This window comes from Neoarius graeffei, chromosome 8, assembly GCF_027579695.1.
Source record: "Neoarius graeffei isolate fNeoGra1 chromosome 8, fNeoGra1.pri, whole genome shotgun sequence".
NCBI classification, from domain to species: Eukaryota; Metazoa; Chordata; class Actinopteri; order Siluriformes; family Ariidae; genus Neoarius; species Neoarius graeffei.
In genome coordinates this window covers 16,284,622-16,310,187 of record NC_083576.1, presented here as the reverse complement: position 1 = coordinate 16,310,187, position 25,566 = coordinate 16,284,622, and the positions used below count along the sequence as shown (strand labels likewise).

The 25,566-nt window shown below is 43.2% G+C and overlaps 1 protein-coding gene across 3 annotated transcripts in view; it reads left to right on the top strand.

Moving 5' to 3' along the window:
* The window catches only part of aff2 (AF4/FMR2 family, member 2), a 601,714-nt gene that overhangs the window by 179,219 nt on the left and 396,929 nt on the right, over positions 1-25,566 (top strand). For all 3 annotated transcript variants that reach the window (XM_060927383.1, XM_060927382.1, XM_060927380.1), the window contains one exon: positions 10,849-11,649. In XM_060927383.1, the coding sequence (XP_060783366.1) occupies positions 10,849-11,649 (801 nt within the window). The remainder of the gene's footprint in view (positions 1-10,848; positions 11,650-25,566) is intronic.

The following is a 25,566-nucleotide window of genomic DNA, read 5'->3' as shown; positions in this document are numbered from 1 at the left end:
GTCTGCGTGGGTTTCCTCCGGGTGTTTTGGTTTCCCCCACAGTCCAAAGACATGCAGGTTAGGTTAACTGGTGGCTCTAAATTGACTGTAGGTGTGAATGGTTGTTTGTCTCTATGCATCACGCCTGTGATGACCTGGCGACTTGTCTAGGGTGTACCTAGCCTCTTGCCCATACTGTAGTCAGTTGGGTCAGGCTCCATCTTGCCTGTGACCCTGCACAGGATAAGCAGTTATGGATAATGGATGTTGTACTTTCATATTTGCATTGCAAAAATAATCGATCTAAACTGATCTGGTGTATCCTGCCAACTCCTACACAGATTCCTTATGTCCTGCTAGCTTTACATATTTTAAAGACTCATAGGATCTGGTCCCTACTTTTTAGTGCTTCAAAGAACCAAACTCAAGAGTCTTAAGTATCTTCAAGTGGGTGATCTTTGCAAGAATAGAAGTACAGATAGACCCAGGAGATATGAGGAGCCTCTTCATTTTGTGGAGGAGAATATGACTGAATGACTAATGAGTGGATACAGAATGATACTTTAACCATAATCTGTAGAAACCAATCACACTTGATACCAGTCGGGATGCACTGATTGATACTGGTATCCAGAGGAGATACTGTAGCTCCTTCTTACAGAACAAGTAATCTGGAAAAAAAAAATCAGGACTAGGAGTTCATTACTAGCAGGACATGTTAACCAGGCTTTGAAGTGAACTAAAGGTTTTTTTTGGCAAAAAAAAAAAAAAAAAACATCTACAGACAATGCTAGGTGTTGGCACACCTCTTATCCAGTATCTTGTTTTTGACGATTATCCTCTATCTGTTATTGACAACGAGGGATTCAGACACAATGAAAACAAAGACATACTTCAGACAGATGTGTTTTTCCAAAGTGTAGCTAGCTAATGCAAATCACTTACTCACTTAAAATCAGCTAGCTAACATTATAATGAACTTCCTATTCTTCTTACTCATACTTCTATTTTTTCAAAGCAAGTATCAATCCTGGAAAGACCAAATTTGGTGTCAAGGTACGATATACCCATCGTTCCATAGTACAAGCAAATGATAGGACCAGCATCAGCCTGATGTTGGTGCAGAGGGAGTATAATTTTCCCCAGATTTTATCACCCCAAAATAACCAATTGTTTACCAATCATTTCTTGAGCACAAACTTTGGCCCCAACCTTCCTCAGTTCCTAGTTGCATACACAGGCTTAAATAATTATGTAGACAGATGTGTTTTTCCAAAGTGAAACAAAACACAGTCTTCTCCATTGCAACCCAGCTCTATCCAAGGCAGCGTTGTAGTCGAGTCACTAAACCTCGAGTCCGAGTCCAGTCTCGAGTCCCCAGTGTTCAAGTCCGAGTCAAGTCCAAGTTATTAAAAAAAAAAAATCGAGTCGAGTCCAATACTCCAACCGCACCATTTGACGGTGGCTGTTTTAGCCCCATTAACATTAGTTTGTTCCTGAACATGACATATGAACAGGTGAATGTGCTTCTCTTTGGCAGGGAGTGTGAAGTATTCTGTCAGAGATGGTTGGGAGACGGATGTAAGTGCAGAAGGTGTGTTTATTAATACAAGTGAAGACGGTAAACAATCCAGAACGGCAGGCAAAATCGTAAAACAGTGAAACGGGCAATAGGTCGAGCGAGGCACAAACAGGCTATCATAGACTCGGCAGACTCAGAGACGAGAAACAGGAAATCGGGGATCAGGAACCCAAACAAGGAAATAAGGCTCGGTAATGTGTCAGCAACACAACTCAATACTTCACAAAGTAAGTGTGTTTTCACACTTTTTATATCGGCGTGCTGTTTGCGCCTTAATCCTGTGCAGGCGCATGCACGAGACTCCGCTTGGCACGTGCGCTGTCCGGAGTGCGCCCGAGAGTCTATCTGATGCACATGCGAAGGCGCGGAGGTGTGACACTCTTACACAAAATTAATATAAATATAAATATCTTGTGGCAAACTATTATGGCATGTTACAAAAAATAAAGAAAAAATCCGAGCCCTCGTCTCCATTTTCCAAGTCCTAATGCAGTTAGTGCACAAGTCCAAGTCATCAGTGCTCAAGTTCAAGTCGAGTCACGAGTCCTTAAAATTAGGACACGAGTTGGACTCGAGTCCTACAAACCTGATCCAAGGTAGCTAATATAGCTAGCTAATGTGCATCACTTAAAATCAGCTAGCTCACGTTACAATGAATTTAGTATTCTTCATACTCATTCTTCTTCTAATTTTTCGAAGCAAGCATCAATCCTGGAAAGACCAAATTTGGTGTCAAGGTACGATATACCCATCGCTACATCATACAAGCAAATGATTGAACCAGCATCAGCCTGATTTTGATGCAGAGGGAGTTTTTAGTTTTGGCTCCTTATGCCTTGAATTGAAAGACAGACAGTATAATTTTCCCCCAGAATATTCTTCTTCTTCTTCTTCTCCCCAAAAAAATAATAACCAGTTGTTTACCAATCATTTCTTGAGCACAAACTTTGTCCCCAACCTTCCTCCGTTCCTAGCTGCATAAGCTTAAATAATTATGGTCTCACTCCGGAGACAAAATGTTTCTTTCTTTTCCTCCATCTCCAGCTATTCTAATGAGTCACCAGTGATATTGCTGGAAGCAAGTAGTCCCTCACTGCAAGTTAGCATCTAGATCTGGCTACATGTTTATTTTGGCATGCTTACTTCTGCCAAGCCAATCAAATACAGTGGTGCTTGAAAGTCTGTGAGCCCCTTAGAATTTTCTATATTTCTGCATAAATATGACCTAAAACATCAGATTTTCACACAAGTCCTAAAAGTAGATAAAGAGAACCCAGTTAAACAAATGAGACAAAAATATTATACTTGGTCATTTATTTATTGAGGAAAATGATCCAATATTACATATCTGTGGGTGGCAAAAGTATGTGAACCTTTGCTTTCAGTATCTGGTGTGACCCCCTTGTACAGCAATAACTGCAATTAAATGTTTCCGGTAACTGTTGATCAGTCCTGCACACTGGCTTGGAGGAATTTTAGCCCATTCCTCTGTACAGAACAGCTTCAACTCTGGGAAGCTGGTGAGTTTCCTCACATGAACTGCTCGCTTCAGGTCCTTCCACAACATTTCGATTGGATTAAGGTCAGGACTTTGACTTGGCCATTCCAAAACATGAACTTTATTCTTCTCTAACCATTCTTTGGTAGAACAACTTGTGTGCTTAGGGTCGTTGTCTTGCTGCATGACCCACCTTCTCTTGAGATTCAGTTCATGGACAGATGTCCTGACATTTTCCTTTAGAATTTGCTGGTCTAATTCAGAATTCATTGTTCCATCAATGGTGGCAAGCCGTCCTGGCCCAGATGCAGCAAAACAGGCCCAAACCATGATACTACCACCACCATGTTTCACAGATGGGATAAGGTTCTTATGCTGGAATGCAGTGTTTTCCTTTCTCCAAACATAACGCTCCTCATTTAAACCAAAAAGTTCTATTTTGGTTTCATCCATCCACAAAACATTTTTCCGATAGCCTTCTGACTAGTTTACATGATCTTTAGCAAACTGCAGACGAGCAGCAATGTTCTTTTTGGAGAGCAGTGGCTTTCTCCTTGCAACCCTGCCATGCACACCATTGTTGTTCAGTGTTCTCCTGATGGTGGACTCATGAACATTAACATTAGCCAATGTGAGAGAGGCCTTCAGTTGCTTAGAAGTTACCCTGGGGTGCTTTGTGACCTCACTGACTATTACATGCCTTGCTCTTGGTCAATATTTGTTGGTCGACCACTCCTGGGGAGGGTAACAATGGTCTTGAATTTCCTCCATTTGTACACAATCTGTCTGACTGTGGATTGGTGGAGTCCAAACTCTTTAGAGATGGTTTTGTAACCTTTTCCAGCCTGATGAGCATCAACAACGCTTTTTCTGAGGTCCTCAGAAATCTCCTTAGTTCGTGCCATGATACACTTCCACAAACATGTGTTGTGAAGATCAGACTTTGATAGATCTCTGTTCTTTAAATAAAACAGGGTGCCCACTCACACCTGATTGTCATCCCATTGATTGAAAACACCGGACTCTAATTTCACCTTCAAATTAACTGCTAATCCTAGAGGTTCACATACTTTTGCCACTCACAGATATGTAATATTGGATCATTTTCCTCAATAAATAAATGAGCAAGGACAATATTTTTGTCTCATTTGTTTAACTGGGTTCTCTTGATCTACTTTTAGGACTTTTGTGAAAATCTGATGTTTTAGGTCATATTTATGCAGAAATATATAAATTGTAAAGGGTTCACAAACTTTCAAGCACCACAGTACCTATGAATCAATCCAAAGTCTACCCAAGTGCTGATCCCTCCATCCATCCATCCATCCATCCATCCATCCATCCATTATTTGTAGCCGCTTATCCTGTCCTACAGGGTCGCAGGTAAGCTGGAGCCTATCCCAGCTGACTACGGGTGAAAGGCGGGGTACACCCTGGACAAGTCGCCAGGTCATCACAGAGCTGACACATAGACACAGACAACCATTCACACTCACATTCACACCTACGGTCAATTTAGAGCCACCAATTAGCCTAACCCGCATGCCTTTGGGGGAAACCGGAGCACCTGGAGGAAACCCACGCGGACAGCATGTAAACTCCACACAGAAAGGCCCCTGTCGGCCGCTGGGCTCGAACCCAGGACCTTCTTGCTGTGAGGCGACAGTGCTAACCACTACAGCACTGTGCCGACCCCAAGCGCTGACCCAAATATACCATTTCACTCAGAAACACATTGTTTCATGGAAGAAAAATACATATGAACTTTTGTTTCAACATGTCTTTAAAGTTGGAGTAAAAAAAGTAAACATTTCATAACAAACCCCTGCACATAAGATAAGAAAATCTCTTCTTTGTGCATTTGCTTTTGTCCAGATTTTCCAATTTCCTCACACCTCCCAAAACATGCTGGCAGATTTATTGCTGACTCTAAACTGTCCCTCAGTGTGAATGACCGTTCGATGGACTGGTGTCCTGTCCAGGATGTATTCTCATCTTGAGCCTGACCAGGATCATTCAAGATTCATGAATGAATGAACTTTTGCTCGCTAGTTTGAATGTCAAAGTCCCTCCCATGCCAGGACCTGGTCTTCCCAAGGCAGTCTCTCGTCCCAGTACTAACCAGGCCCTTAAGGCGCATTGGACGGTGCAGATCTCCGTTTCTCCAACCCTTGGCCTCTTGCCAATTACATTGCTAAGGTTACAGGGGTCAGTCCTCTGGTAACCACGAAAGTTTGACTTCCTGCTCCTTGTGGTCCCATTTTTATGATAGTCTTTGGTATGACCTGACCCCGAGTAGAACTCATAATATCCCAGTCGAGAGTCGGATATAGTCACCACAAGGCCAGCTCGTGGTAATTTGAATGTAGGGTTGTCTATTTTTTTTTTCTGTCATCTGAAGCAGGTGTGCCAGAGCAGAAAATATAAACTTGTACATCACAGGGACACTTCTGATAAAGGACTGGAACTGCTAGTGTTTAATGCTATTTAGATAAATGTTGTCAAGTTTAGCATGTTGCTAGAGGTGTAGCTGTGGAGTAATACTGTCGTTTGATCGATACTGTTGAGTAATGTTGCACTAATGACTTTACAAAAGAAAAAAATGCTGTTTAATCAGCACGTCTTTTCTTTTGAATAACCTCATTATTCATTTAAATGAGAGTGATAAATGTTATTAGGAAAAGAATTTAAGTCTTTAGTCTCAAGACTTTAGTGCGCCCAAAAATTCCGTACTCTCCCACCATTAAGTATGCGATTAATCATCCATGAAGGGCTTTTTTTTTTTTAAACAAACTGTTCTTTTAAAATAACGTGTCAGCAATTAATGCCTCAAGCACCAGGATTCCTGCAGTTTTCACCTTGCCCAGGCTGTAGAATGCAGAGCTTGGCATGAGTCCTGCCTTCCCCTGTGTGAGTCAGGCAGTTGGAGTTCACACAAGAGGCCTTTGTGTGTTGTCCAGATGGGCTTACATGTCTGGGAACTTCACCCAGTTTTCCCCTCAAGACTTCCCCTTCCCTCGAGGTCTCTTGCTCTGAAAGTGTTGGAGCAAAGCCACAGCGAGCCGCACAGCCATTCCAACTCGGCGGTCATGTCAGCTATGGCAAATACGGCATACGGTTGATGCTTTGTTCATGTTTTCATGTTTATGATTGTTCAATTATACACATTGCTATAAGACAAGCTCGGCGAATGCTACATTGCATTTTAATAACCAGATCCCTCTTAAAAGTTATTCTTTATCATTTCCAATTACCAGAATTTGATGCACACAATAAAACATCCTTTATCCTGACGCCAACTGCAGTAAATTTCTGAACGACAGCCATGCTGTCGTAACAGCTTTACGACCCGCATTAACTCAGTAGCTTTGCAGGTTCAGAGGTTATGCTGGGTGCTAAGCCGAGTGGATCTGGTCTCGCTGTCCTGCTTTGTGCGTCGGGTCAAATGTTAACTGTCCACCAGATAATTTGTATCCCACAATAATGGTCCAGCACATTTCTCTCCCGCCTGTGGATCATTTACCATGATTTGTTTATTGACTTCTTACATCGTCGGAAGCCACGACGCTCGCATTTGCATCACTGAGTTCGGGCTTCCATTATTAATGTGGCAATTACACGCAAAATGAATGGCGACCGTTAATAGATTTATCTTAATACTTTTCACTGCCTGGGAATAACAGACCTTTTAATTGTATTGAAAACAGAGGGCGACACTCACAAGTGCTGTTTGCTTGTTTGTTCTTCGAGTATGCTCTTGTACATGCTCTCTACCAAAGCAGTGGTGTTGTGGCATGAAATAATTGATGTCATGCATGCTGGGTTGAATTGGATTGTTATTGCCCAGGTACTCAGAATCGCTCGAATAAAAACGGAGATATAACTGCAGCCAAAAATGAACAAAGTAGGAGAGGGTTTGGGTATTAAGCAGAATGTTGCTTATTATGGAAAGAGTCAGTGGGGGATGCATTTGCATGGCTCTCTGCAGAGGAAAGCTGTATAAACTAATGATGTGCGGTACAGCTAAGGAGAAAGCAATTATAACAAGGAATTCTTGGAACAAACAGAAGCTGAGTGAAAGAGAGCGGAAATTTTTCAGCTGAAATTGATGCATATTTATGTTCAGAAACAAGGCCGGGATCCTCCGATTAGTGCGTTTCATGTCACCTAAAATTGGAACTTATTGGCTGTTTTAATTGTTGGAAAACACGTCAATAACGCCGATTCCCAATTCCTTAAACCTGCAGAGCATCGACGTGTTGTTAAGGACGAGAAAAACTTGATTATTAAATCAAAGGAAAAGGAAATGTCCTAAAACATGGAGTTCCTGAGCTGCTGTGAGCCTCTTTGACGAGCATGTAATAGTACTTCGCAGTAATTTACAGTCAGAGCTAACGGGTTTGATTTGCCAGGAGTTTCCGGACGCTGAAGTCATAGTCCAGCTCAGTTACATCGTTATTCTCCCCAAAAAGAAGTCAAGCTTCACATAAATCCAGTGGTAGCAAGCTAGAGATAATCTGCTAATATTTAGATAGTTTGACAGAAAAGACAGGCTCGAGAACTCAATTCAGACTGAGTAAATACTCTGAGAACAGAGAATAAGTAAAAAAAAACCCACACACAACAGGTATGGTGGTTTTGCTTCAGTCTTTTAGCTAGCATGCTGAATTTAGCCAGCAAACTTGCTAGCTTCAGCTTCAGAGCCACATAAAGCACTACACCATGAACAAACCCTCACCACGGCACTCCAGGTTCTTTTTTTTCTCCCCTTGAACAAGAGTTAGCTAGTCATCTAGCACTAGCTAAAAGGAATTTATCTTCACAAAAATCCAGTGGCAGCAAGCTGATCCTCTAACATTAGTTCACAAGGTAAAAGGCAGAACAAGGAACACAAGTCACATTACATAGCAACATACACACACTTTCAGAAAATAAAGCACCTTATTGTACCTTTAGGGCTACAACGGCTTGCCACTGAGGCAATACCTTTAAAGGTACTTATTTGTACCCTTTATATGCTGCTTGGGGACATATATGTATTTTTTGGCCCTCAACAGGTGCACATAGTTTCCTTGAGGTCCAATAATGAGCTCTGGGATGTACATTAGTGTAAATCGTACCTGGGGCACAGAAATGGACTCCTACTGTATGCTTGTTTCTGACAGTGCAGATGAAACTAGAAGCGCGCATGGTAGAAGGTATCCCTCCATCAAGCCACGTGTTATCAACATTAAAATCAAATCACTTGAGCCTAGAATAATACTAAAGCTGTACACCAAATTTCATCCAAATCCGTTCACTACTTTTTGAGTTACGTTGGGAAAAGACAAACAAACCGTGGCTCCACATATATATCCGGATTTGCGTCAAAATCTAATAAATTGTTCCTTGGCCCGTGGCTGACGTTTCCTTAAACTTTCATCTAAATCCGTTCACTACTTTCTGAGTTACATTGGAGACAAACAAACAAACAAACAAACAAACAAACAAACAAACAAACAAACAAACGGAGGCGAAAACATAACCTCCTCCAACAAAGTTATAGAGATTAGAGACCCAATAGAGAAAGCTACTCACACCAGAAGCAAACCAGGTGTGCTTGTTTTGTTCAGTCTTTTAGTTAATTGGTGGGCACAGTGGCACATGCCTGTAATCCAAGCTACCTGGAGGCTGAGGCTGGCGGATCGTTTGAACTCAGGGGTTCTGGGCTGCAGTGGCCTATGCTGATCGGGTGTCCGCATTAAGTTTGGTATCGATATGGTGCTCCTGAGGGAGCTCGGGACCACCAGGTTGCCTAAGGAGGGGTGAACCGGCCCAGGTCAGGAACGGAGCAGGTCCAGTCGCCAGCCACATTACAGGAGATAGCACGCTGGGAAATGACCAGTTGTGTAAAACGTAATGGAGTCCTGATACTAGGTCAGGTCATGTAGGAGTGCCCTTCCTCTCTAGTCATTATTTCCCCATGTTTGCTAAGTTAATACATGGGTGGGACCATGTATCAAAACAGGGAATGGTGAGTTATATGGCTGAGTATTTGGTTTACAAAGGGGTTTTCGAAGATTTTCAGTGTTTTTCCCAAAATTTGGTGAAAAGTGTCCCATCTGTGCTGTGCACAATATAGGGAAAGGTCAGAGTATGCCTATAGCTGCGCACATTGTTTACATCAGAGCAACCTTCCACCTACAATGTAATGTGCAGTGTACCATGCTATCACCTGCCTCGCTAGGCATGATCATGATACGTAGATCTACACACACAGCCACAGCTGTGACTCGATTCAGCCAAACAGCTTGAAATTTTGACGTCAGTTAATGGTATATCCAGGATATACCATGACTGACACACCATATCCTTTTTTTTTTTTTTTACATCACAAGATGCATTGCTTAATCAATGGTGGAACTATTTTAGGTCACGTGAGCCATCCTTGGCCAATCCCTGCACGGGAATTTTTTGATGACGGATATAAAACCAAATATACAATGCTTAGAGATCCATCCATTATCTGTAGCTGCTTATCCTGTCCTACAGGGTCGCAGGCAAGCTGGAGCCTATCCCAGCTGACTACGGGCGAGAGGCGGGGTACACCCTGGACAAGTCGCCAGGTCATCGCAGAGCTGACACATAGACACAGACAACCACGGTCAATTTAGAGCCACCAATTAGCCTAACCTGCATGTCTTTGGGGGAAACCGGAGCACCCGGAGGAAACCCACGTGGACAGCATGTAAACTCCACACAGAAAGGCCCTCGCCGGCGGCTGGGCTCGAACCTAGGACCTTCTTGCTGTGAGGCGACAGTGCTAACCACTACACCACCGTGCCACCCCATGATTAGAGATCATGTCTTTGAAATACACACAAGGGCAGCAACCAGGTGTGGGTTTTTGTTTTTTTGTTTTTTTCCCCCTCAGGCTTGTAGCTAGTTCAACTAGTTTGCTCCCGTCAGACCTCGAGCCACACGAAACAGTGCAGAGAGCGAATAAATAAATTCACCCGGTAGCTCTGTGCGATCTTTTTCTTGTTGTATTTTTTTTCTTACAGTTTGTGTGTTAGCTAGCTAGCTAGCTTGCTAAAAGTAGCTAAATCACAAGTTCTTGTCAAAGATGAGATTTTCTGTACTTTCTACTATTTGAACCATATAAATAATTGATTTTTTTTCAGCCCGCATGTCAATCTGATAACATTATAGCGCGTTTATAGCATGAACAGAACCCAGTATGTAACCTTTAAAGCGTATTACTGGTATCTTTAATGTAATAAGAGTGGTAAACTAAGGCTACATGTGCAGTGTGCTATTTTCTCAATCAGCTACAATTTACACATTCACACTGATTTGCTATTTGCACTTTAAAGAAGGCTGCGTATTGAACTGCACAGCTGCACCTATGCATCATTTGCTTATGTACATTTCCCTTTTGACTTTGCCTTTCACCCACACACACAAACACTTACTCATATTTTCCCTGTTATTTTCTCTCTTTCATAACTACAGACAAGCACGTGTGCCAACACAAACTGCAGGTGGTGGTAATCTAAATGGCAGTGTTATTATTGAAGCAAAGACTAAAAGACATTATTAAGTAGACCTTATTATCCTAAAGTGTTCTTTGATTTGTGCCTTTGGAACAGAAACGCCTTTGGAAGTCGAAGACTTTTTCATTAATCAAAAAATAAAATCCTTCAAGAACTTTGAAGATGAGTCTAGTATAGGAAGTGGTTAGACTAAAACAAGGATGATAGTTTATGGTCAGAGGTCCATGATGTTTTTTTTTTTTCTGTCATTACAGACAAACAAAGGCGATGCCCTGGCCAACCGAGTTCAGAACACGTTGGGTAACTATGATGAGATGAAGGAACTCTTGACCAGCCATTCCAACCAAAGCCACCTGGTGGGTATCCCGAAGAACTCGGTTCCACAGACCCCAGTGGAGAAAACCGAACAGCCCAGCTTCTTCACCGAAGCTCAGCGTGGCAGAGCCACCTCATCTCAGCCAGCAAACCACACCACCTCCATGCCTCCTCCACCTACCAACAACATGGCAGGTCCCAGCATCCTCCATGGGCACCAGAGCACCAAAAAGTCCCGTTCCTCCGACTGGTCCCGAGGAGCGCATAGTTCGAGCAGCAGCCAGGCAGCTCAGGCGGCCAGCCGCGGAAAGCAGAGCTCCAGCGGACACGAACAGGAACAGGGTGACTCGAGCCCTGGTACTTCGTCCACCTCCACACACCCCAGCAGGAGGCACGGGCAACCAGCCAAAGTGCCAACTGTTGTCAGCTCACCCTGCGAGCAGGACTCAGGTTCACCTGTGGCCTCTACTTCTCTGGTGCCCGGTGGTCTTTCTACACCAACATTCCCCCAGGGCCTACACTGCAAACCCAGCAGTGGAGGACAGCAGAAACCCACAGCCTATGTCCGGCCCATGGATGGCCAGGACCAGGCGCCCAATGACTCTCCTGAGCTCAAGCCCACGCTGGAAATCACAGACGGATACGGCGGAACGCCATTTACAAACCTGATGGATGGCAAAGGCAATGCAGTAGGGAGCAAGGGCAAACTTCCCAAGCTGACTCTTCCTCAATCAGGGGAGGTGAGTACTGATTTTTTGACTTGAAACATTTCCTACAGATGCTAAAGCCATTTCTCGCTCTCGTTTGGATGCCATGGTAGTTAGAAAAATTGGCAGCTTGGCTCTGGCTTTCCCCTGGCTAAATCTGTTTTACATTGATAGCTGGCACAGTGAGGGGTTGACATAAGGGCGTAGTTTGTTAATAATTAGCTAAACGACCTCAGGCTTTCGCAGTTTACCACTGCGGTAAGCAGGCGTGCCCATCACATTCCTGTTGTTTGAACACAGAGTTCATGCTTTTGATGTTAATAAATCATTCTTTATGCAAAACAACTGCATTACTTTGAGTCTTTGGATTTAAAAAATATAAGGCCTGGTTTATACCAACATTCCTATTGGTCGAATTTTCAGAATGAGTCATAAAAGTCATAATGCATGGGAGTAAGTGCAGAACATCAGCGTTACGGAACACATTAGGCAGACATTAATACTGTAGTTATGTGTGTTTATCTTTCTTTTGGCGCCTACCCATGCTAACACCAGCACTCTTCTTTACTCAAACCGTATTTGAATGTCAGCGCTGAGCAGAATAGTTGCTCCTCTGTTTTCCTGTAAGTAGGTGTATTCTTGTTAAACATGCCCCAATTAGAGCAAATTTGCAATAAACTTGACTCCATGTGTCCATTTTGTATTTTTAATCTTTTTTTTTTCCCCTTTGGGTGTTTAAATCTCCAAGTAGCCGCCAATGTAGGCCTTGAGCCTTGTGGAAACAAAACGCTTTTCAGAAAGTCTAGTCAGTCAGCAATTCGGAAGACTTCCATCTTTTGTATGGAACTGTGTATATTATAGTAAGATATAAAACATGACAGAGCATGCTGTTATAAGAAATCAATCAGTGACGTGGTAGTGTGATGACACCCTGAAGTTAATTATTTTCCAATAACTGCTCATTCCTGAGTGTTTTATTCCTATTATACCACAGCAGTCTGGCAATGCTTACAATTTTTATTCTTTCTTAATGAATAAAATGTCATCCTTTGTGGCATGTCATGTTGTGGAACGTCCGAGAAGCAAGTTTCTGTTTTCACAGCTCATACATGTCAACCTTCGGTCAATCAAACCTGTATAACCAACCTCCAAAATCCGTATTTCCCTTATAAAATCCTTATAAGATGCAAATTAAAATAATTTACCTAAAATTTGAATGATAATTAACAATGATATATCCCAGTTACTTTTTATTCAATATTAATACCAATAAAACTTCAGAATGAATACAAAGCTCCAATGTTTGACAAAAACACAAAGTGTTATCAGCGTAGTTACGAAGGAAATACTTCGTTGTTTGGAGACAGGTTTCACTGAGCGGCTATTATGCGCGAGACTTCATATTAGCCACAAAGTCAGGAAAATCTGTTCGTAAAATTACATTATAATGACCAAATACAATGAAAAGTATTTTTCCAGTCTCACCTGTGAAAGGTAATCCCATGTGATCTCGTTTGGACGGTAAACCTGTTGGTACAGTTAAACGCAACACATGAATGAGGCATCTTTATTCTCGGCTACATTCTAGACGCTATACCAGAGACGGTTGAAGAATCTCCACTTTGCCACATCCAATATGGCGGCGAGGATGACGTATGATTCTACGCAGAAGGCGGCGTCTATGTTTATATGTCTATGACTTCACGGTTGGCGGGATTCTCGCAATGCGGTGTGCGCATGATCAAAAGTGGAACGAAGTCTTGCTACCACAAGATAACGCGCGATTTCATAAGACTCTTTACTGGCTGTCTGTGTGGTGTACAGTACGTTTGTAAATGTTATGCGCTCTTTTATCATCGTGGGAATTGATTATAGCTCTCAATAAATATTGAAGTTTTTTTAAAGAATCCGTATAACTTTATTTATATGCCCGTATACTACGTTTATTGAATCAAATCCGTATAAAATACGGACATTCCGTATAGGTTGACATGTATGACAGCTGTGAAGTCATTCGTCATGAATTACTGACGTTTACCGTATGAAGTGCTGGCACTGGAGACTGTTACTATGGAAAGTATAACATGTAACGCTTCTGCTACTCCAGGGAATCGAACTCACAACCTTGGGGTCCCAAAGCTGCTTCTCTCATCATTAGTTTACATTGCATTTAGCAGATGCTGTTATCCAGAGCAACGTACGAAATACCCAGAGCAGCCTGGGGTTATGTGCCTTGCTCGAGGGCTCTTCAGCCATTCCTGCTGGTCCAGGGACTCAAACCAGCAACCTTTTGGTCCCAAAGCTGCTTCTCTAATCATTAGGCCATGGCTTCCTTAAACATTTTTTTTACAACATAGAACGAGTGCCTTGTTCTAAACCTTACAGCTGGCAGTATAGTCAGAGCTGCTATTAAAGAAAATTAATCAAGACATTTCTGAGAAATTAGTTTATGGGGTATAATGTACAACGTACAGTTTTTCTGATGATATGAAATAGTTTAAAGTGTGAGATCAATAATCTTTGCCGTAAGCAGGGAAAGCCAAGGCCTAATGGCAGTGGCGGCTGGTGAAAATAATTCTTGGTGGGGCTGGTGTGCCGATAGATTTCCCTGCCTAGTCCAGTATAAGCATTCAAATGAACAGTCAGAAAATGACAACAATTCCACAATAATAATTTAATTTCCTTCTCAAAATCAGCAGTTTCACAGATAAAATAAATTAACAATTTACAGCTATATTAGGCTCCATTTATGCTTTGGAAAGGAACGGTATCAAATACGATACAATACTCAAAGACCTCTTCATTGTGCCTTCTTACAGCAATGCGGTGCCCATCGTCTAGCTGCGCCGCTATGCTAATCCTTCCGAGCACAGCTAGCTTTACGCAGTTTTCCATGTGAACTCTTGATCTTTCCTGCTTCTTGATGCGTTCGGAAAGGTGCTTTAAGTCAGTTTGTCCAGACTGTGTCCACGTCAAATCACACCTGTCACTTTTGAAAAGGATGCAGGGGAAACAAAAAAGTGCACTGGCTGTTCCACGGCCTGTCAGCCACGACTTACGCTGGAACCAACTCCTGCAAAAAGTCCTGCTGTAGGCTTTAACTTTCTCCTTGGTTGGTTGGGTGATGTTTCTTTCAGGCTTGTCGGGTCGCAGCTCCTTAACACGGATTTTTTCCACCATCGTCCTTCTCGCGAAAGGGTAGTTCAACAAAGATCTCGCCGAATTTGATGGAAGCTGCCTCTCAACTGTCGTCGTCGCTGCCATCGTCTCTGACTGACTGGCCTGAGACCTCAAGTTTATCACCATAGCAATCCAAAACTTTCCCACATTTTCTGTCGTATTGGCGAAATTTCCAGTGCCCCAAATCCATTAAAATCGGCGATGCTGATTGGCCAAATATTTATTATTTTTCCCTAGCAACCATACATGATTGGCTATTTCGCTGCACTTCAGGGGCGCTTTGACGAGCGCCCAAGAAGAGAAATGATACGAGTCTGTCGGTGGAAATTCACTGAGTGAGAGTCAGTTGGTGGAAATGTTGTTTAAATAATTCAGATTGCATGTAGGCACACACTGTTAAGTAAAACTGACATTGATAATAAAATTTATTAAAAAAAAAAAAAAAAAATATATATATATATATATATATATATATATATATATAATTTTTTTAAATATTTTTTCCCCTCCACATCTGGGAGGGCGGTGCCTGAGTGCCCCCATGGGCCAGCCGCCACTGCTTAATAGTTAAAGAAGCAGCTTTGGGACCAAAAGTTTGCTGGTTCGATTCCCTGGACCTGCAGGAATGGCTGAAGTGCCCTTGAGCAAGGCATCTAACCCCCTGGTGTGTTGTATGTCACTAAACGCTGTTAATGTAATGTAAATTATAGATAGAAATATAGGCGGCACAGTGGTGTAGTGGTTAGCGCTGTCGCCTCACAGCAAGAAGGTCCGGGTTTGAGCCCCGTGGCCGGCAAGGGCCTTTCTGTGCAGAGTTTGCATGTTCTCCCCGTGTCCGTGTGGGTTTCCTCCGGGTGCTCCGGTTTCCCCCACAGTCCAAAGACATGCAGGTTAGGTTAACTGGTGACTCTAAATTGACCGTAGGTGTGAATGTGAGTGTGAATGGTTGTCTGTGTCTATGGTGGGGTTTACATTAGACCGTATCAGCGGATCATCAGATTAACGTTTTTAAAACGATTCGCGTGCACACAGCAACGCCAATACACGGATACGCTCGGCTCCGCAGGCATCCTGCGCTCCAAATCACTCCGCCCTGAACAGCGAGTGCCCTCTGGAGGGTGCGCACTCTGGCCCTGCGCAGCTCACAGAGCGCGCGAGTGAAGCGCACGAGCAGTGATTCGGGACTGAGCCGCTGTGTGTGTGATCTCAGTGCATGTCGGGCATGCGCGTCACTTACCACTTGCAAGTGGAAGGATGGCGAGCCTAAAGACAATCATAACTACACAATGGGCAGTATTTGCATCAGTATTTGCAGTATTTTCATACTTTTATACTCTTTAATGAAAGGTGATACAAGGCGGAAGTCCGCACCGTTTTTCAGCAGTCGCGTCACATGACCAACACCGGCGAATCAGGAAGGTGGATGTCACAGTGACGTTGTCCAATGACGACGCCAGCTAGAGCTCAGCACAGCGTATCCGCGTATTCTCAATGTTTACACAGCACCGGACCAGACACGATCTGGATTGAATACGTGGACCCTGGCGGATTCCCGTTTCCCGGCGTTTCCAGGCGTTTTAATGTAAACGGACAGTGCATCCGCGAAGAAAACGAGACAGATATGGTCTAATGTAAACTTGGCCTATGTGTCAGCCCTGTGATGACCTGGCGACTTGTCCAGGGTGTACCCCGCCTTTCGCCCGTAGTCAGCTGGGATAGGCTCCAGCTTGCCTGCGACCCTGTAGGACAGGATAAAGCGGCTACAGATGATGAGATGAGATAGAAATATAGCTATATTTGATGCATAAAAAAAAAATCAAGAGTTTTTGTGTATTAGTAATCTGAGGTTCATCTCAGGATTTTAAATCTAACTTCTTTAGAACACTTGGATTTACTGGAGTACGTTTTTTTTTTTTTTCGGTCCCCCAGACTGGCGAGGCCCAGCATACGTTGTGTATTAAGCCTGGTGGAGGTGAAGGCTGCAGGGAGCTTTATCACTAGCTCATTTGTGCGCCTGACACTTAGAGAGCGGAGTCGTGCTGACCTGGCTTGGGGCACGATACCTGAGCCGTGCTGAAAGCTTTTTACAAGCCATGCCGTGTAGCCCCCTCTCTCTACAGCGTTGCCAAAGGGAACATCTGATCCTGTGGTTCCCTGCAGGGAGAAACGAGCTCATTCGATAGGCCAGGATGGCCCTTAAGGACAGGGGAAAGCAGACATGAAAGGCTTGGACAGCAGGAGGGAGGAGGTGAAAGATAACGGTCTGGGGTTGTGTAATAGAGTTGTAATTATCACATCGCTAAAGCTCATAAAGGCTTGCAGGGCTGACGGTCATGAATCGTTCCACTTTGACGGCATCTTTTACTCATCAGCGGGGACATTTTCTCAAAGGGTATTGCTTCAAGCTGGAATTTTTGCTCGCGCTAAAGTTTCTCAGCTCGCAGTTATGTGCGTGCAGAGTAAGTAAACCAAATACTGAGATAAACTGAGGTAAACAAGGGTGGCATATGATTGAACAGGTTGACTCGGCGCCATCCAGCCACGAAGAGACAGCCAGCTGTTCGCTCTCTTTGTTCTGCTGTGAATTTGAAGGCCATCGGGCTTAAAATTGCACCAAATCCCATCTTGGAGCATATGGCGTGCTCGTATTGTACAGCTAAGCATGTGGCAAGAATGGAAACCTGGGGAATTTTGATTGCTCTCCGAGTGGCCTCGGAGCGGTCGGCTCACAGGAAAATAGAGATGGATGTTTTTGTCGGACTCGCATGCTCCTTGTCTGTATTTCTCTCGTATTCCGCCTTTCTCTCCATACCCTTTATACCCCTCCTCTCATAGATGAGTCACTGCCTCAGTGAACAGAAAGAGGGTGAGAGGGAGAACGTCTGCATGTGGTTGTGTGTGACAGGATAAGATGCATAAATTAAAGAGAGCGAGAGCAAGAGAGAGGAAGGTAAAATGGTGAGAACAAGAGCGAGACTGAAATAGCTCTCAAGAGAAAAGGAAACATCTTCAAGGACACTGATTTGATTCCCCCCTGAACATACCTCGCTCAGCTTTGCTTTGTTAAAGAGTGGATCCAGTTTTAGTGGCTCCTCCGGGACTCAGCGCCATTCTGTTGTTCTGCCCGATTATTATTCCAGCTCTCTTCAAATCACATTTCTCTAGCCTTTTTCTGGTTGAGGTGCGCAAGCACAAGCTATCGTTGTTTGTATATCTTCTCCGAGCCCTTCCTCCTCTTCCTGTGTTAAACTCTCACCTGAGCAGATGCTGTGTTGTTGCACTTGAAAAGAAGTGACTGCTCATTAATTCTTCTTCTCTCTCTCTTTCTCTCGTTCTCTTTTTCTTTTCAGTCTCTGATTGAAAGCGGCTGATTAGATGTGAAAATTTCGTGCAGTTTGTAATCTTTAAAACTGTAAAATGTCTAATTTTGTTAGCTAACAATTTCTCATCTCATTATCTCTAGCCGCTTTATCCTGTTCTACAGGGTCTTCTCACCCTGGACAAGTCGCCAGGTCATCACAGGGCTGACACATAGACACAGACAACCATTCACATTCACACCTACGGTCAATTTAGAGTCACCAGTTAACCTAACCTGCATGTCTTTGGACTGTGGGGGAAACCGGAGCACCCGGAGGAAACCCACGCGGACACGGGGAGAACATGCAAACTCCGCACAGAAAGGCCCTCGCCGGCCACGGGGCTCGAACCCGGACCTTCTTGCTGTGAGGCGACAGCGCTAACCACTACACCACCGTGCCGCCCCATAGTAACAATTTTTTGTCAACATTTATTTTCGATTTCTCAGGAGAATAGCATTAATTTTACAGCATGGATAGAGATAACGACAGTGTTCGCAGCGAAAGCGAGTTTTACTACCCTGAGGAAGAAGAAATAAAAGAAAACACTTCAGGAGAAAGCTAAAACCTGTAACTGTTGCTAACACCGAGCAAAAACATGGCTGAATCCTGAATGACTCAATTTTGTATAAATAGGGGACTATATAGGTGGCAAAATGTAGTTTTTTTTCCTGCCATGGAAGTGCACTTGCATACCGAGGAGGAAGCAATTTGCATTACAGCCGTGAATGAGGATTCAAAATGGTGGCTCGGCTCGGTTTTCCCTTTCGGGCGCTCTCGTTTTCTGTTAGAATTTGGTAAAGAAAAAAATAAATATATTATTTACCAGCTTAAGGTCGGTCCGTATGGTGAAATACCGTGACCTCGGCCTTGAATACTGACCTCGGTCCAGAGGGCCTCGGTTAGTACTTTCAAGACCTCGGTCATGGTATTTCATGATACAGACCTCCCAGCTGGTTAATAACATATATGTATGGTGGAGGGGTTTTTTCCATGTTGTATACCGTAATGTAAATAACATCTCTCATCTCATCTCATTATCTCAAGCCGCTTTATCCTTCTACAGGGTCGCAGGCAAGCTGGAGCCTATCCCAGCTGACTATGGGCGAAAGGCGGGGTACACCCTGGACAAGTCGCCAGGTCATCACAGGGCTGACACATAGACACAGACAACCATTCACACTCACATTCACACCTACGGTCAATTTAGAGTCACCAGTTAACCTAACCTGCATGTCTTTGGACTGTGGGGGAAACCGGAGCACCCCGGAGGAAACCCACGCGGACACGGGGAGAACATGCAAACTCCACACAGAAAGGCCCTCGCCGGCCCCGGGGCTCAAACCCAGGACCTTCTTGCTGTGAGGCGACAGCGCTAACCACTACACCACCGTGCCGCCCTGTAAATAACATACTTATAGTTTTTTTTTTTTTCCAAAAAAAGTCTCAGTATTGCAGGCTTGTAGTACTCGAGTGTGACTTGTGCCCTAATTTTAAGGACTCATGACTTGACTTGGACTTGAGCACTGATGACTCGGACTTAGACTCGGACTCGTGCATTCATTAACTGCATTCGGACTCGTAAGTTGGAGACGAGGACTTGGATTTTTTCTTTATTTGTTTGTAACATGCCATAATAATTTGGAGTAAGATGTTCATATTTATATCTACATTAATTTTTATACTAATTTCGTGCAAGAGAATGCACATTCACCTGTTCATACGTCGTGCTCAGGAACAAACTCACGTTAATGCCACTAAAAAGCCTGTAGAAGAACTATCAAGGAGACGGCAGGGACAACCTCGAACTTCAATCCTCATTTGGTAAGACTCCGCCCAGAGAAGTAAGTGACACGCTATGTTCATTGCTCTGTCGGTAGCGGGGCTTGCTTGCTGACCGATGGACTAGCTAGTGCTAAGCCTCTCTCATGTTATTTGCCCTGTTGATAGTGGGCGGGGCTTGTGTCAGACTCAACTCAGATCAGGAGTGGACTCGACTCGGACTTGAACACTGGGGACTCGAGACTGGACTCAGACTCGAGGTTTAGTGACTCGACTACAAGACTGCAATATTGTGATACATACGATATTATGTATCATAAAGATATCTTAAGGTATCGGGATATGATATAGTATGCTATATCGCATGTGTCTTCTACAGTCTTATTTCTGTATCCTCAAACTCCCACAGCAGGCTTAGATAAAGAGAAGTGTCTGAAGCACCCAGGTTTTTGGTTGTGAAAGGTGTGAAATGTTGCTGTTGTCCCCTAACGCTGCCCTGCTGCAAAATATTTTGACAGGTTGAGAGCTCGGCACAGCGATAAGACGTCGCTAAATGGCTTTGGAAGTGTTCTGTTATCATCTGCTGTATTGATTAGTCGCAAGTGTCTTGGTGCTTATTGTGAAAAGCTGGCCAATTTTGGTTGTTGTTGGGTGTTTTTTTTTTGTTTTTGTGTTTTTTTCATGGGTGTGTGAGGCATCGACTGAAAGATAAGACCATTGATCTTTCCCAAAAACAGTTATTGCACCCAGCATTACTCAGGGTTCATGTGCCTAATAGCTTTATCGCCAGAGTAGATCTGACAAGACAATAACTAGCAGGCGTATTCCTCCTGCTACATAATAGCCAAAGGATTTAGGATACAGGAGACGCTTTGATGACTTTTGACTTGTCGGTTATCTAAATTGGTCTATAATGATGTTGGATAGTGGATACTGTAATTGAAATGCTTTTATATTTAGTGGCACACAACTTCATTGCAGCCTACGAGTGATACAAGTCAGCCTGCCACATCCATCCGTCCATCCATTATCTGTAGCCGCTTATCCTGTGTAGGGTCGCAGGCAAGCTGGAGCCTATCCCAGCTGACTATGGGCGAGAGGCGGGGTACACCCTGGACAAGTCGCCAGGTCATTGCAGGGTTCAGCCTGCCACATGTATTTCAAAAACACCTGTAGATACAATAACAGTCAAAAGTTTACTGAGTTGATGCTGTGGTAGGTTGTTTTATTGCCCCATGTCCTTTGGTAGTCGGTTTTGGATCTTTAAATGTCATTTATTGTGTTGGTGAAATCAAAAAGGCAAACAGTAGTCATCATTATCCTCCTCCTCATCATCATCCTTTTATCATCACGTTTTCCTCAAGCTCATGGGGTCAGTCTAAATCTAAATTATGTAGCCCTACATTCAAACTACCTTGAGCTGGCCTAGTGGTTAGCGTGTCTGCCTCTCAACTGGGAGATCTACTCGTGGTCGAGCCATACCAAAGACCATCATCAAAATGACCATCTGGCAAGGTATGCTGCAATAGATGAGGAAGAAGCCTTTATTTGTCACATGCATACGAAAGCGCAGAGAAATTCGTCCTCTGCATTTAACCCATCTGAAGCAGTGAGTACACATAAGTGAGCAATGAGCACACACCATCCTACAGCACCCAGGGAGCAGTTGGGGGTTAGGTGCCTTGCTTAAGGGCACATCAGCCCAAGGCCGCCCCATGTTAACTTCACAGCATGTCTTTGGGGGGAACTGGAGGAAACCCGTACAGACACAGGAAGAACATGCAAACTCCACAAACAAAGGCCCCTGTCGGCCACTGGACTCGAACCCAGAACCTTCTTGCTGTGAGGTGACAATGCTAACCACTACACCACCATGCCACCTGATACAGATGTGAGTAGCTAGTCAAACTCTCGTGGTTACCAGAGGACCACCTCCCACTGTAACCCCAGCTATGAAACAGAGATTGGTGCTGCTGGGACAGGAAACTGCCTGGGAAGATCAGGTTCTGGCACAGGAAGGAACAGGGGGTTAGACCTTTGATTTAATGCTCCCGTTCTCTTTGATCCAAAGCATCATCTTCAACAGCGTTCAACTCTTCTAGATCTTCGTCAATGCATCTTTTCCAGGTCTTCCTTGGCCTTCCACATTTTCTTCAACCATCAACTTCTAATCTACCGTATGAACTCTACCAAGTGCTTCTTCTTCTGACATGACCAAACCATCTCAGTCTCTTTACCAACAATATTTTGTCGAACTGTGTCACATGGCATCGAGCTGATACTGCTTCGCTACTTGTACCATGTCTGAGACGTACTCCTGCCATATATCGGAACATTCTTCTATCTGCTCTGAGTAATACTTGCTCTAGTGTCCAAGTTAGTGCCCATAGTAGTGTAGGGTTTTTTGTTTGTTTGGGGTGACACGGTGGTGTAGCGGTTAGCACTGTCGCTTCACAGCAAGAAGGTTCTGGGTTTGAGTCCAGTGGCTGATGGGGGCCTTTTGTGTGGAGTTTGCATGTTCTCCGGGTGCTCCAGTTTCCCCCAAAGACATGCAGGTTAGGCTAATTGGTGGCTCTAACTTGACCATAGGTGTGAATATGAGTGTGAATGGTTGTTTGTCTCTATGTATCAGCCCTGCGATGATTTGGTGACTTGTCCAGGGTGTACCCCACCTCTCGCCCATAGTCAGCTGGGATAGGCTCCAGCTTACCCACGACCCTGCATAGGATAAGCGGTTGCGGATAATAGACGGATGTTTGTTTTGTTGAAAAATGGCTATGTGTGCATTTTTGCACTAGTGTTAACCCGTATTAACTGGGTCATTTGTGGTTTTGGAAATGCTAATGTTAGTCACTCTGGCTCTCATTGGAGATTTTCTCTCAGTTTTATAATCACAACAAGCCTAAATACTTAATCCTAGCAGTTTTCCAATGAGCTCATTCAATGAATCATAATAAGCAAGCAGCTGTGAGCTTCTCCCATAAATATCCTTAGTAGAAAACCAAGCACTGATGAGACCTGACTGTTCGCTGACCTCATTTCTCCGCATCACAGCAGTGATGATGTAATAGCGAGAGCTCACCAGCAAACAAGCACTCATCAGACTTCTCTCTGTTTGCTCTGTGTAATCAGATAGAACTGTTTAAACGGCATCTACGTCATGCCAAAGCTCTTCCCTCGCCTTCCTCATCCACACTACCACACTGTACACTACACTGGCCATACCAAGAGAGAAACCCTCCAGTGAAAAACAAAGCGAGGAGCATTAGTGCTTCCTGCGAAAACCACAAGTTACTCATTCAATAAGGGTTAATACAGTTTATACCACAACACTATTGATTTCTGTGATTCTGATTGGCCAGAAGATGTTAATTCGCTTTCTATAAAACTTCACAGGGACTTTTATGGTGGGTGCCTCACATGAGGAGATGTTTATTCGTTAGTTTTGGAAGGAGTCTCCAGCATCAGCGCTTTCTGTCAGAAATAAAGCAATAACTTTATGTTTTCCAACTCAGGAAAGCTGTCAGAACAGAGGGCATTGTGGTTTCTCTGTAACATAAAAAGCTGCTTTTTTTTTTTTTGCCTTGTTAATGTCAAGCAACCGAAAAGAGAGAGTCTGGAAAGAAATATATAAAACTGCAAGCGATAGATAATAAGCATTTGCCTCAAAGATATTTCCTAACATTAAATACAGCTATAAATGTATAAAAAGTGCATGTTGTTCTTTAACCAGTGAAAAATACAATTGTTGGAAAATTGCTGTGGTCTAAGAGGAATAAAACACATGCAAATATCCTGCCGTTGGAAAATCATCAACTTCACACCACTCCACTCCTCTGACATGTTCTGTTCCTTACATGAAGCCTGTCTTGGTTTTCACACAGATTCTCACATTTCTCGAATCTGTTGTATGAGATGTTACAAGAAAACAACACATGCAGTTAGACAGCAAAGTGACAACTTTTTATCACCTGAAAATTTCTATTTCTGAGGTGTAAGGCCCAGAATAAATTTGCACTTATTTTTTGAATTCAACAAGCTGTGATTTTAAATGCTGTACGCTTGGTTCAACCTTTAGAACTGTAATTATAACTCGAACTATACTGATAAATATACAGTAACTATAACCACAGGTGGCATGGTGGTGTAGTGGTTAGCACCGTCGCCTCACAGCAAGAAGGTCCTGGGTTCGAGCCCAGTGGCCGACGGGGGCCTTTCTGTGCGGAGTTTGCATGTTCTCCCCGTGTCTGCATGGGTTTCCTCCGGGTGCTCTGGTTTCCCTCACAGTCCAAAGACATGCAGGTTAGGCTAATTGGTGGCTCTAAATTGACCGTAGGTGTGAATATATGTGTGCGCAAATGGTTGTGAGGAGAAAACCTCTATAATAATCCAGTAGAAGGCAACAGGAAACCACTACTGTAATGTTCCCTAGACACTTTGATGGCTGAAGCCGTCAGAGTGGCCACGTTACTGTAGTGATATGCCAAAATGTATGGATGGGACTATAAGTATAGCGATCACCAGCACTGTAACAATAATAATTGTAGCTATAACTGTTTGTTTGTTTGTTTGTTTGTTTGTTTGTTTGTTGTCGCGACACTTGTGTTTTACTGGGAAATACACCACTCGTATTTTTCATATGAACTACATGCCATACTGTACATGGCAGTAACTATAACAGGAGCTAAACTTGTAACGATAGCATTAACAGTAACTGTAGCTATAACAGTAGGTATACTTGTAACTGTAGCATTAACAGTAACTGTAAATATAGCAGTAGCTATACATGTAACTACAGCATTAACAGTAACTGTAGCTATAACAGTAGCTATACTTGTAACTGTAGCGTTAACAGAACTATAATGGTAGCTATACTTGTAACTATAGCATTAACAGTAACTGTAGCTATAACAGTCGGTATACTTGTAACTGTAGCATTAACAGTAACTGTAAATATAGCAGTAGCTATACATGTAACTACAGCATTAACAGTAACTGTAGCTATAACAGTAGCTATACTTGTAACTGTAGCGTTAACAGAACTATAATGGTAGCTATACTTGTAACTATAGCCTTAACAGTAACTGTAGCTATAACAGTAGCTATACATGTAACTATAGCATTAACAGTAACTATAACAGTAGCTATACTTGTAACTATAGCATTAACAGTAACTGTAACTATAACAGTAGCTACAGTGGTGCTTGAAAGTTTGTGAACCCTTTAGAATTTTCTATATTTCTGCATAAATATGACCTAAACCATCATCAGATTTTCACACAAGTCCTAAAAGTAGATGAAGACAACCCAGTTAAACAAATGAGACAAAAATATTATCCTGGGTCATTTATTTATCGTGGAAAATTATCCAATATTACGTACATATCTGTGAGTGGCAAAAGTATGTGAACCTCTAGGATTAGCAGTTAATTTGAAGGTGAAATTAGAGTCAGGTGTTTTCAATCAATGGGATGACAATCAGGTGTGAGTGGGCACCCTGTTTTAGTTAAAGAACAGGGATCTATCAAAGTCTGATCTTCACAACATATGTTTGTGGAAGTGTTTCATGGCACGAACAAAGAAGATTTCTGAGGACCTCAGAAAAAGCGTTGCTGATGCTCATCAGGCT